We start from the raw sequence: 13,351 nt of genomic DNA on the forward strand, positions 1-13,351 counted from the left end.
ACTTATAATCACTAATTATTTTTTTAATTAAAAAAATTATTGAATATGAGATCGTATGGTTATGAATGCATGAAACAGGCGAGACGAAACATCATTTTGGAAATAGATAACCCCAACCAAGTGATAGAAGGTAGGGTTTGGGGAAAACGGTACATGACAATTTAAGCCATTTGGTGCTCTAAAAACACCTTGTATCAATGTGATAGGTGTTTTTGTTTAAAAATTAAAAATTAAAAAAATAAGTGATTGGTGTATCTGAGACAATCCCAATACCATATATTGGTATTTAAAAAAAAAAATTAAAAACAGAGAATCCTTTGCCTAATACACAAACAGTTGTTTTGCAAATTAATGTCCACAGCATGAATCAAGAGAAATAAGTGATATAATCATTGTCAAACAGGTAGCACTATGGAACCAAAAAAGTATATTCAGCTGCTCTTCCCCAAGGAAAAAAACAACATAAATTCACATCACACCCCCACACGTACAAATCTCCAAAATTTCCTAAGTCTTTCATTTTCTCATCAATCAAACAAGCTTTCAACCAACATGCCCACCCCTCAGATTTCTATTACTTGGGCGGGAGGTCAAGCATACAACAGCCATGGGAGATTTTGAAAGAAAATTTATCATATAAATCTACAACAAAATGATGGTTGCATTTTAGGTAGTTAGAACCCGGTGGACCCTACTAATGAAGAATACAATGCGTTTTCATCGGAAGCTGATGTCTTCTTTTTACCGTCCTTGTTCGACATTTCATTGCTAGTTTTGAGAAATTTCACACTTTCTAGACCAGCCGCATCATGCAGTTGTAACCTTTGTCGCTTCGCTTCTTCAACATCACCTTCCCAACAAGTTTCAGAAATAATTTCGAGTGCTTTCTCTATTTTGTCCTCCGCCACAAGACTTTCATTTTGCAGGAGAACAAGGTATACTTGTTCAGCAGAAGTCTTCCGAATCTGAGACAACCAAATTGGGGAGAGAAAAAAAAATCACGTAGAGCAATGTTCTGAAACTCGAACCACACAAACCGAAAAAGAGACTGGGTCAAGGGTCATTTGTTCAACTGTTAGGTTAACCAAAATCGAATCGTGACGTTATAATTATCTCATAAACATATTAAAAATTATACTCATTTAATATATATATATATATATGTATTAAGTTACATTCATTTATATTATTTTTATATTTTGTGATATATATGTTGACCAAATATATATGTTTATATATACATAAATATTTATATTGATGGCCAGTAAAAAAAAATATAAAAATATAAAAATATAAAAATAAATAAATAATTAATTATACTAGTGTTTGAGAGAGAATGAAGTGAAAGTAATAAATAATATGTTTACCAATTATTGTCGTGTTCAAGTCCCCTAAGACTGTCTTTTACAATGCTTGAGACAGGAGTCTTGGAGGCTTTCAAGGTTTACTTTAACTGGCTAGCTGGTTCAACCATGGGTTTGGACAGTCTAACAAAAATAAGCCAGTTTTCAATCTAAAACAGGTAGCTATTCATCATGCTTCCTTCTTTATTTGTTTTGATGTGTGTACCCTTTGTTTCCATTTTTTTCAAAAAACTTTTATATACGTATTTTTTGGATATTAGAGCCTTCAACTCAGCTCCTTGAATAGCATCAATAAGAAGAGAATTTGTGGAGCATATAATACTATGAATTATAATTTATTATCCACCTAGGGAATAGTGTGCACCACAAACCTTAGGGTATCGATGGACAAGGAAAGTCAGAAGATGGGAGAAAGCCTGGACGTTGATAGAATCAGAAAGCGAGGCAATATATCCGAGTATTGCAATGCCCGCATATAGCTTGGAGAAGTCCTTTGATCCCTTCAACTCAACAGCGAGTGATGCCAAAAGACCAGCACAGAAGACTTGAGTCTGGGCCTGGAAATCATGATTAAGAAACCAGTTTAAAGAAATGTAAGGGCTCATACCAAAGATCACAGCAAAATTTTCGGGAACATGATCAAAGTGGATAGATTAGTAGCTGTAAGTACTCTGAAACTCAAAGAAAAAGACAGTTATCCTAATTTTTTGAACAAGGCGTGAGTTTATTTGTTATTTGGGGATTCAATTTTCAAAGCAAGACGAGCATGGAAATGAATGAAACTTAATCAACGCCCCCTATCGTACCAATTTACTATGTCCAGCAATTGAAGTGGTATTGAAATTACTAGACGCCAATCACATATGAAAGAAGTTACTCAAAAAGTATGAATGCATTTCAAATTTGTTGACAAGAAAGAAAAGAAATGAACAAGAAGTAAAGGTATAAGTTGACAGAATGGGATTCTAAATATCAGAGAAATGGGCATGGAAAAAATTAAAGAATAAACTGTCCTACCTCCATGCTCAAGAACACCTTCTTGCTGAAAAGAATCTCGATGGTCTGAAATACAGAGGTCGATTCATCAAATTAATGAAATATAAATAAAAATAAAAATGCTAGTATGTATTGAGGACTTTTGAGTACATAAGGCCTGAACATGTACAATTGCCATAACCAAACAAACCATCTGTAGCCATACCATACTGTCACATGGAACACTATATGACTTGACATCTACTTCAGTATATATATAGTCCAACGAAAAACAAACCATTTTGTAGCCATGATCTTCTTGTAGTAAAACTAAAACAATTCAGTGCTAAGAGCTTCCAAAATTGAGATTACCTTTAAAGTAGGTATAACAACTCTGTCACACCTTCTGTGCTGTTGAAGAACCCAGAGGATGTCTGTAGATAAATTAAACTCTCTGAAGTTCTGCTCATTGTGTTTTCCAGATTCAGAGGCTTGAAGATACCCCAACAAAGCAGTGAGTGATGCCTTTTTCAGAAAATCTTGTAGCCCGCCAATGGAAATAACTAATCCAGACAGCACAGATTTACTATAACAACTAAGCTGAAGTAACTGCATGAAACGAGGATATGAGAAAGTGGGTACCTGCAGGCAAGCACATAATGAACTATTTGTCAAAACAAAAAAATCACTCACCAATCAAACTTTAGACAAAGCTATCTATACTTACCCCCCACTCTAATTCAGCCTTATTGGGAATGATTTCTTCTAACATTTCCCTGTAAGGTATGAAGGGCACAAAAATTGTTTTGTCATACAAAATCCTTTGGAGAACCTTTGCAGCCCTTTCTCTTATTTTATCCATCTTCTCGACAGCTTGCTTAACGATTCCTCCAACCAAACTGGTTGCCAGATTTGCATCGAATAACGTATACATCTGGTTATTCTCAACCATCTCACCCTCAGGCTGATCTGAGATAGATTCAACTCCACATGATTTACCTGAGACGTTCATGGAATGTCTCTTACAGAGGATATATGTACACCTCTCAAGGCCATCCATGGCAGCCTCACGAACCCAAGAACCTACATCACCTCTGTTATCTACGGAGTAATCATCCAGTGCTTTAAATAAAGTCTGCATCACTTCATTCTTGATCAATAAAAAGAGAGGCATATCATCCCAATCAGAACATTCTCTTGTCTCAGTTAATGTTTCACACACAGACACAAGTCCCTTGACAGCATTTACCCGTGCTTCAGCATCTCTATCTTCAGGTTTATCCTGCAAATGTAAAAATGTCCAGCCACATGAAATAATCTTCCATTTAATTATTTACAAATAGGAATTTCAGGAATAGCGGCAATAAGAAATCTTCCATCAAGTGTACCTCAACTGCACATGCACTACAAAGCTTTAGTATCACAATCTTCCATCTTTTAGCCAGAAGCTCAAAAGGCAAGACACCGATTGCGAATGCAGATCCTCTTCTTGCAGCCACATTAGGATCGGTCAACTGTTCCAGGTATTTGGACATGATATCACTAACACTTTTATCATCTGCACCGACAAGGTAAGCTGGAACGAAGTGTTTTAAGGCTTCAACAGCAGCATTCTGTAAATCATGCAGAAAGCTAATTTTAGGAATAACACTATTGTAAAAGAGTAATCAAAAACCTAATAGGAAAGAGTTCAGAATTTAAAATATAAAAAAATAATAAAAAAAGACCTGTATATGAGAATTAGGGTGTCTCAGATTCTCAGTAAGAGTATCAAGCAAACTTCGCTTTCCTTTTTCAGGCAGATGTATGTGAGCTGAAGAGATACGTTCAATGAAGCGGGAAACGGCAGAACGCATTATCTCTCCACCCTTTCCACGATACAACCGTGCTTTCTCTATAGCAGGAACTATACCAGCCACATGTTTTTGTTTATCTGTGAGACAAATTTGGAGGGTTTGTAACTCAAGGTAGAAGCTATCAACTTTAATCAGTATATCTAAGAACAAAATGACAAAACTTCTTTACTAATTAAAACAACTTGACAAGACAGGGTAATATACGAGTCTTCATAAATGTTCCTCGGTATTGTGGGGCATGGTTATGATTTCATGTATGTTCCTCCAATTAATGTCAGTCTTGGTGCTGGCCCGGCCACATTTAAACCAAAATCACTAAAATAAAAAATAAACTATAAGCCATTTGTGCTTTTCAGTAACAAAATTATGACATTTTATAACAGCATTAATTTCACACAAAAATATAAGGATTTCCATTTTCACACCCACGTGAGCAATAATTCTTAATCATCAATTTATGTACTGAAGAGGCCCTATAGAGCATTTAATTTTGTTGTAAATACTTGGTACCCAAGTAATTTATGTTGCCATTATGTTGCCAAGAACCAATTGCCCTTTTCTGGACTAACTAAAACCAACAAGAAGCCCCAAAGTAGATAACAAAAAGCCTGCCTGGCAGCCAGTTTACAGACTATAACAAAATTACTGTCTGCCACTGACAGAGATTAATTTTTTTAAAAGATCACAAAAAGAGCAGTAGAAAATTAAAACAGCCATTTTCCTGGCCAAGTTCTAAGCTAGAATCTTTCCAACAATAAAGCTCTTGAAGCATCGCAATCTCATTATCTTAAAAAACAAAACAAAAAAAAAAAAAAAAAAAACCAATAATAATAACATTCACATACAACCTCTTACTCCCTTTTATGTTTTTTGCTGGTGTACCTCTTTCTCCCTAATCACAGGATCCAACAGATTTAACTGCATTTCCAGTCATTAAACATACATTTGAAAAAAGCAGGTAATAGTACCAACCTGTTGAAAGAGCATAATCATGCTGATGTAAAGCAAAAACAACTTCCCCAGCTGCTATGGTTGAACCATGACGCATGCACAGGTCAGATGAGAGAGTGCACGTAATTAATTTCTCCAGAACATAATTTGCAAAATATTCAGGATCATATTTTACAAGAGCAGCAAGGGCGTTTGTTGCAAGTTCTCTCAAGCCTTTATCCTAAAGATGTCAACCATGAGTCAGTTGTCCGAAAATACAATTACTAGTCAATAATGACAAAAAGACAAATGCCAAACCCATTAGTCTTATTTAAGAAAATTAAAATAAAAGGAACATACCCATAGATCTTAAATATAGTTTGTCAAATGCACTGCACTTATAAATTATGTATATTAGAGGAACGAAATTCAATTAAAAATAAAAGTAATAGAAAGTGAAAGATAAGGCAACAACTTGCGATGTCTTCTTGCTGGAATGAGAAAATAAACAGAAAAAACAGCACAAGATGACTTAAAACTCTGTGGAGCAGGAGTTATTAAATAGTATATTTGCTAATATAGCATAACTCCATCCAACAAGAGGATTTCAAAGTACACTTCGGTCATATGAGCTAAATGGAGTGATTAAGCAAATATTAACCAGAGAATCAAACAACATTGGGTCACTAATAATTGATGGGTCGGAGTTATCTCCAAAGGAGGACACTAGTGGTAACATCGTGGACTTCTGGTCAAGTTTGCATTCAGGAGCTAGGTTAAGGACCTACTTTGGAGGATATGGACTTTCTAGTTATATCTAAAGAAGAAACGGTTTGACTTGAGAGACCCTTCTCAGAAGAGGAACTACTGGAGGCATTGAATAGTTGCAATGGAGAGAAGTCTCCAAGGCTGGATGGCTTCACTTCAGCTTTCATTTAGTAGTGTCGAGCGTTGTTCGATGTGATGTGATGGCAGTTTTCCACTACTTCTTTGAGCATTGATCTCTTGAGAGGAATTCTAATACATCACAGTGCCTTATCCCCAAAACAGGGGGAGCAGAAAATATTAGAGATTTTAAACCTATCAGTTTGGTAGGCAATGTTTTATAAGATCCTCTCTGAAGTTCAAGCTATGTGGTTGAAAAAAGTGAATGGAGTGCTTTTGGAGAGTCAAAATGCTTTTGTGGGAGGAAGGCAAATTTTGAATGAGGTGTTGATGGATATAGACACTGCGGTATCCAAGTTGAAGAGTCAAATTTTGGGTGACAAAAAATACAAGATCATGTTTGTTAGCAGTTTCTATTTCATTTCATGCAGAAGAAGGGCTTTGTTGGTTGATGGAGGAACCAATTGGATTTTGTGTTTCCACGGTGATATTTCACCACATAGACTCAGGTTTCTAGATCCCACATACGGAAAACAGCTCTGCTTTGGCAGATAGTCATGTTGCAGACTAGCATCATGTATGTAGACTATGTCTTGCATGATGATTGAAAAAAATAAACACTTCATATTAGTCGCTGAAGATGTGTCCAACAAGGACATCGTACACCAACACGCCTCCGACATGCCGGGACACATGTCCGACACGCGTGTCATCTATTTTTAATTTTTCTTGTTTCTCGTTGGATATGACGAGGACACATCACATGTACACACCTCCTTCCTCCGAACATGCCCAAAGACACATTTGACTTGTGATTATTTATTGTTGATGAACGATCTATACATTATTAATTCAAAGGTTTTCAACATTTCCGATGTAATGTTTAAGATTGACAAAAAAAAGTATTTTGTATGTTGAATGATTAAATTATAAATTGGGTGGTTTTTTATATTAAATTAGTTTAGTTTTTCATTATTTTTAGTTGTTTGGAAGTGTAATATTCATATACAAAGCAAATAAAAACATATAAATAATACATCTTGTCTTGTACATTAATTAGGAAGGAAGAGGTAGTGAAAGTAGGGCATCCTGCAGTGATGCAGCCTTTGTTTGTGTGTCCATGACCATGATGGTGCCCATATCTGTATCCATATTTGTATAGTAACTTACTAATCTTTGGCTGAGAAGGTTAGGCTGGTGGGCAATACCTTTAAAGGAAATAAAGTTGTGTATAGTATCAGAAGAAAGTAACTACAAAAAGTTTAAAACATAACAGAAAACTCTTCCGGGAAAAAGATGAGAACTATTTGTAGATTCATCCATTAAAAATATACATCCATTCACAGAGAAAGTTCTGAAAGAGGTAAAACAATTTAGTTTAAGATTTGAACATACCCAGTGACAGATCTTCTTGTTTATCAGTTCATCAACAAAAGGAAGAAGGTATCCATCATACTCAGCAATACAGACAGCAACATGAAGATAAGAGTTTACTCGTGAGGATAGTGCAAAATAATCAGCTGTATTCACTATGTCAATGCCATGAGGATAATTCCCTTGTCTCCCAACATTCTCCTGAAAAGCAGCTGCAGCTGCTCTTCTACAGTTTACCTACGTATTACATATCAAAAGCTTTGGCATGACAAAGATAACAACAACAAAATAGGAGACATCCTGAGGAGGAATAAAAATGCAGAAACAAAAGAAACTCAGTAATGATATGTTGTCAAGCACCTCACGGTCATAGCAGGCCACCGTTAAAAGGTGCGGAGCAAGCTGTTCCAGTACACTTTTCATATCCGTGTGATAATATGCACGGCCAAATGCCCAACAAACATAAGCAGCAGCATCACGTACGTGCGATCCAACACTGTGTGGACCTCTCCGAATATCATATTGCAGCGCCTGTCGAGAAGATTTGTTCTTTATCAGTGCCCACGACTGTAATCTTCATATTGCACATACACCTAGTTTAGCTATTTAATCCTCAAAGTCATAGAATGTTTTAACATCTATTTTAAAATGTCAATCTAGCAGGATAACACTCAAGGGGTACAAGAAAATGTGTCAATATTCATCCCCTCAATCTAATATCCAAACTGGAAGGAATGTGCACATGCATGTGCACAATCTTAAATAATAGGATGAGAAAACCTAATTGAAAAATCATGAATAAAGTCGTACAAGTCCAACTAATGCAGATAACTAGCGTCAAGCATGTTAACTTGATATACAATGTTGGATCCATTTTCCTAACAATAAGCTTTTGGGGGTAATTGGTAATATAACATGGTATCTGAGCTCTAGTTCCAGCAGATCTTGGGTTCAAGTCTTGTCACCCCTGTTATTTTTGTCATTGTACACTCTATCCTGCTTGTGTTTATGCACCTTGCTCAAGTCAATCTGTCTCTCCACGTGTGAGATGGGGTCACACATGAGGGAAGTGTTAGCTTGATATAAATTGTTTCGTAACAGCTTGAACTTTTAGGGGAATTGGTGATTTAACATAGCACAATATGAAATAGTACCATAAAGCAATTAGCAACCAGTGATGAACAGTCCTATGAAATTTAGCAATTCTACAATTTAAGCTGAAGTACATAAACAAAACATACAAATCCCAAGTCAAACCAAAATCCATTTCACACAGACACAGTAGAAAAGACAGAGCTCAAGTTGATAATTGACACCTAGAGGTTATAATTTTACACTGCACACAGGCACAGAAATGCCACCCACAAGCAAATGAAAAAGCAGGGGGGGGGGGGGGGGGGGGGAGAGAGAGAGAGAGGGCTAGAGTTCGGATATAAAAGATGAGTGAAATCAAACTGTTACAAAGCAAAATAATTAATTTATTGAGCATACCCAACATAAACTACAATAGTCCAAAAGCCTAAACAGTGAATGTAAACATTAAGCTCGATTTTCTTCAGAGGGGGTGTTTGATAACCTGATTTAGCACTTAAAACTCAATGTATTAAGTAATAATAAATTAAGCCCATTTGATACCCATAATTGATATTGTTAAAATCCACCTACTACACACCTACCACTACCACCTACTACACACTCACCTACTCTCCACCTACTCCTCACCTACTCCTTACCTACTACACACTCACCCTCTTCTATATATAGGAATCATGAATCATTGTAATAAATATAAATATATCAATCAATAATATATCAATTTTAACATGGTATCAGAGCAAGGTTAAGAAGCTAGTAATTCTGCTTTACCGGCGGGCGGCAGCTCGCCTTGGCTGCCCGCCGGACCTCTACACACCCACCAAGTTTGTTCCACTCTTTCCAATCACAAGAACAACCCTTCTTCTTCAAGCTTCAATTCACACTTTCCCTCTGCATACTGAACTCTCTCAGTCACTCTCTTCTTCTTCTCTCTCTAAAATCCATTGCTGAGAGAGAGAGAGAAACCCAGAAAAATGCGTTTCCTCCTCTTCCTCCTACTCCAGTTCCATCTCCACAGCTCCGCCGCCGCCAAACCAGGTCGCTTTCCGGCCTAAACCTCACCGCCTTCAAGTGATGATATACTTCTACACCCATCTTCATGGCTTCTGTGAAAGAAGAAGCCCCAACAGGAAGAATCATAAACTCCTGCATTGCCAATTTGTTGCCAGCATGTGAACCCCCATTGATGACATTGAATGCAGCTGTTTGGGTTTGCAGGCTGAGGCTGGGTTGTGGTGTTACCTTGCAGCTTTGTTTTGGAATTTTGCAAATGGAAATGTATGCACTCAATGAAGTGGAAGGAAATCTCATCAAAATTTGTCACAGGCCTAACAGAAAAGGCAATTAATTGCCTTCTGCCTTGAAGACTTTTTCTGAGCCCATTGACACGAACATATATTCCATCTTGTATGTTTTCCATTTCCTTCGAATCAAAAGCTTCGTTAACCCATCGGTTACAATCAATTCGCCCTGTTCCATCGTCGAGAGTGAAAGCAACATCAGTGACCCTTTCAGTCTTTTTAGACACCATACCAATCAGTGTAACATTGACTACGTCGACTCCATCAACGACGTAATTGGATTTTTCGTCGCCAGAGTGAGCGGATTCGCTTATCTGCTTCACTGTAATCGGAACTACTCCGTAAGCGTTACGATTTTTGGCAGGAGAGGAGCCGATATCGGTGGCCTGGGTTGACTGGGAAGACGTAAATCCACCGCCACTGAAGGCAGAGTTGCCATCAAACTGACTCGCGAACATTTCATCCCTTCCACCTCTTAAATGCCCCATGGCAAGGACATTCTACCAAAGTCCAGCACCTGGTGAACCACCGCTTGTTAAGGTTGGAGACAGTACAGAAGGGACAGGTTCTCTGCATCATTGAGGCCATGAAGTTGATGAATGAACCCACTTTCAACTCCACATTCTTTTTTTTAATCAACCCACTCTCTCTCTCTGGTCCCTTTTTCTCTCTCTCTACTCAAGGATCCACCACTTTGTCCACTTTCCAACCCCTTCCTTCACCTTTTGCACTCCACTCACCATATCTTTACCGATTCAGGGGACAAAGCATATATATCTTTTATTATTATAATATATTACCCACACTATTATCCTTCACTCACCCTATATCTATATATCTACTGATTCATCAATATATCTATATAATAATTTTTTCACAAACCTTTATTTTATTTTATTTTTATTTTTTTCTATCTTTCTTTTTCATCAATATTTCAATATTCTACAACTCAGTTGGTGAGTATCATCCTTTTTCCATTCTCTTTTTATTTTATTTTATTTTTATTCCCATACCAAAAAAAAAAAAAAAAAACAAACAAACAAACAATTTACAAATTTGCACAACACCCATATTTTATTCATCTCCGGGATCAACCCCGATCACAATTTTACACACAAAAAAAAAAAAAAAAAAAACAACCAAACCAAACCAACACAACTACCTCCACAGGCGGGATTTTTTTCTTCTCTACTCTGCCGCCGGTCTCTTCTTCTTGCCTCCGTCCTGGGCGGCCCTTGACGGTGTTGCCTCCGTGTTTCCCACTCCACTGGGCACGATCACTACTCCCTGCTCCTCCACTGCAGCATATGGCGGACCTCCAAATCGGAACATCACAGTGGCCTTCCACTTCAGCTCCTTATTTTCCGCCTTTAGCACACTTATCTCTGCTCGCGCATCTTTATACATGCGCTGGAGCAGAGCCAGTTGGGCGTTTAACTGCTGTACCTCATTTGTCCTACTCTGCAGCCGTTGCGACAAGTTTGTGACCGCCGTCATGGTTTCCACACATGACTTCAAAGTATACTGATTGGCCTCAATATCAGTTTGCACCGCCATTTTTTGCTCCACAGACCGAATCGGAAAGTTCAACGGAACAAAACCAGAGGTGTTTGGTTGAGATTCACGGGCCACCGCACCAGTTATCTCTCTTGTTGACTCATTGAGGTCGGGAAAGAGAGTGAGCAGACCACGGGAAGACGAAGCCATTTTCTGGACAACAGAGTGTTACAGAGTATCTCTCTCAGAAAAGGAAGAGTTTTTCAGAGGATTTTAACAGTTTTTTTGTCTTCGCCTCAGCCTTAGCCTCAGCCTCCGTCTTGGTTAAATAGACAAGGCAGACACGCGTATCGTGCGCCGCTCGGCACTAGACGACAACATGGGCGCGCCTTTTGATGGCGCGCCTTTTGATGGCACGCCTTTTGATGGCACGCCTTTTTATGGATTGGGCACGCCTTTTTATGGCACGCCTTTTTGAAAGATTGGGCACACCTTTTGAGGGTGCGACTTTTTAGGGGTCCGACAAGACTCTGTAAACTGTCCCGACATTGATTCCGGTTAGCTCCATCATGGGTCCGACAAGACTCTGTAAACTGTCCCGACATTGATTCCGGTTAGCTCCTTCATGGGTCCGACAAGACTCTGTAAACTGTCCCGACATTGATTCCGGTTAGTTTCTACAAGGGTTCAGCAAGACTCTGTAAACTGTCACAACAACTGTCACAACATTGTCTGCTACAACGGTCCGACATGACCCCATAAACTGTCTTCTACATCGGTCTGACACCGCCATCCAGTGTCCTCTACACCGTTATGACACCACCATACAGTGTCCTCTACAACGTTATGACACCACCATACAGTGTCCTCTACAACGTTATGACACCACCATCCAGTGTCTTCACCAATGGTCTGACACGACCATACAGTGTCTCCTATCCTCTTTTATTTTTATGTATTTTCTTGTTTTGTTCCTCTCTCCAAACTCAAGTTGGTTAGTTCCTATCCCCCTTGAGTTTGCGGGGGGCTGTTAAAATCCACCTACTACACACCTACCATTACCACCTACTACACACTCACCTACTTCACCTACTCTCCACCTACTCCTCACCTACTCCTTACCTACTACACACTCACCCTCTTCTATATATAGAAATCATGAATCATTGTAATAAATATAAATATATCAATCAATAATATATCAATTTTAACAGATATCACTTAAAAACTTAAGTGCCTCTTAAAATGTAGGCTAAAATTTTAGAAAATTTTAAGTCGTATGAAACTTACTTAATTCTGACTAAATTTATAAATATTAAAAATAACTATTGATAAACACTATTATAAACTCATTACCAACACCACCACCACAACAACCACCACCACCATTATGCCACCAACACCGCAACCACCACCACCATTGCTACTGCTACTACTGCCATCATCGCTACTATTACTACCATCGCTATCACTGCTACCACCACCACACCACTGCCACCACAATCACCACCGCTACCATTACCACCACCATCACTACTGCCACCACCACCTTCTTCATCACCATTGTCATTGTTGCTATAAACACCACCATCATTTTACTATCACTATCATTGTTTCCATTACTACCACCACCGTCAACGCTACCGCTACCATCTGTGAGAATATTAGGTTTGGTTTATATATATGACAGTGTTTCCTTTTCTAAGAGATTGTACAGGTGTATATATATGGTAGTGTTTCCTTTTTAGTCTTAGGGTTAGGTTTACTATATAATCAGATATATTCTTTGTATTAATACACAATTAAATATACAGAAACATTCAAAAATCTTACATGGTATTAGAACCTATGACTATCTCTCCAACTGCCTTTTCCTCTTTTTAGTTAGATTCTTTGTCAAATCCTATCTATTTGTGGCATTCCAGATTAGGACATTTGCCTGCTGACCGCTTACGGCCTTTAGCTCAGTCAGGTATATTGGGTAAAATTTCTCCTAATCAACTTACCAAATGTCGGGGGTGTAAACTTACCAAAATGGCGGCCTTACCTTTCCGTAAAAGTACCTCTATATCTG

At 38.1% G+C, this 13,351-nt stretch overlaps 1 protein-coding gene and 1 pseudogene across 2 annotated transcripts in view; both read right to left on the minus strand.

The window, feature by feature from the left end:
- Positions 1-367: 367 nt before the first annotated feature.
- Positions 368-13,351, minus strand: part of TTN1 (ARM repeat superfamily protein) — a 29,128-nt gene continuing 16,144 nt past the window's right edge. Inside the window, exons 8-17 of the mRNA XM_028249992.2 lie at positions 7,745-7,915; positions 7,406-7,621; positions 5,168-5,366; positions 4,067-4,272; positions 3,728-3,952; positions 3,067-3,621; positions 2,712-2,981; positions 2,382-2,426; positions 1,736-1,921; positions 368-965 (exon numbers count right to left, since the gene is read on the minus strand). Of these exons, the coding sequence (XP_028105793.2) occupies positions 675-965; positions 1,736-1,921; positions 2,382-2,426; positions 2,712-2,981; positions 3,067-3,621; positions 3,728-3,952; positions 4,067-4,272; positions 5,168-5,366; positions 7,406-7,621; positions 7,745-7,915 (2,364 nt within the window). The 3' untranslated portion in view covers positions 368-674. The remainder of the gene's footprint in view (positions 966-1,735; positions 1,922-2,381; positions 2,427-2,711; positions 2,982-3,066; positions 3,622-3,727; positions 3,953-4,066; positions 4,273-5,167; positions 5,367-7,405; positions 7,622-7,744; positions 7,916-13,351) is intronic.
- LOC145790807 (replication protein A 32 kDa subunit A pseudogene) lies at positions 9,048-10,886 on the minus strand (annotated as a pseudogene). Its single transcript, XR_014330025.1, has one exon. The product of XR_014330025.1 is annotated as a replication protein A 32 kDa subunit A pseudogene (transcript).

The sequence above is a fragment of the Camellia sinensis genome, chromosome 5, assembly GCF_055761805.1.
Source record: "Camellia sinensis isolate YWXY chromosome 5, ASM5576180v1, whole genome shotgun sequence".
Lineage (NCBI taxonomy): Eukaryota > Viridiplantae > Streptophyta > Magnoliopsida > Ericales > Theaceae > Camellia > Camellia sinensis.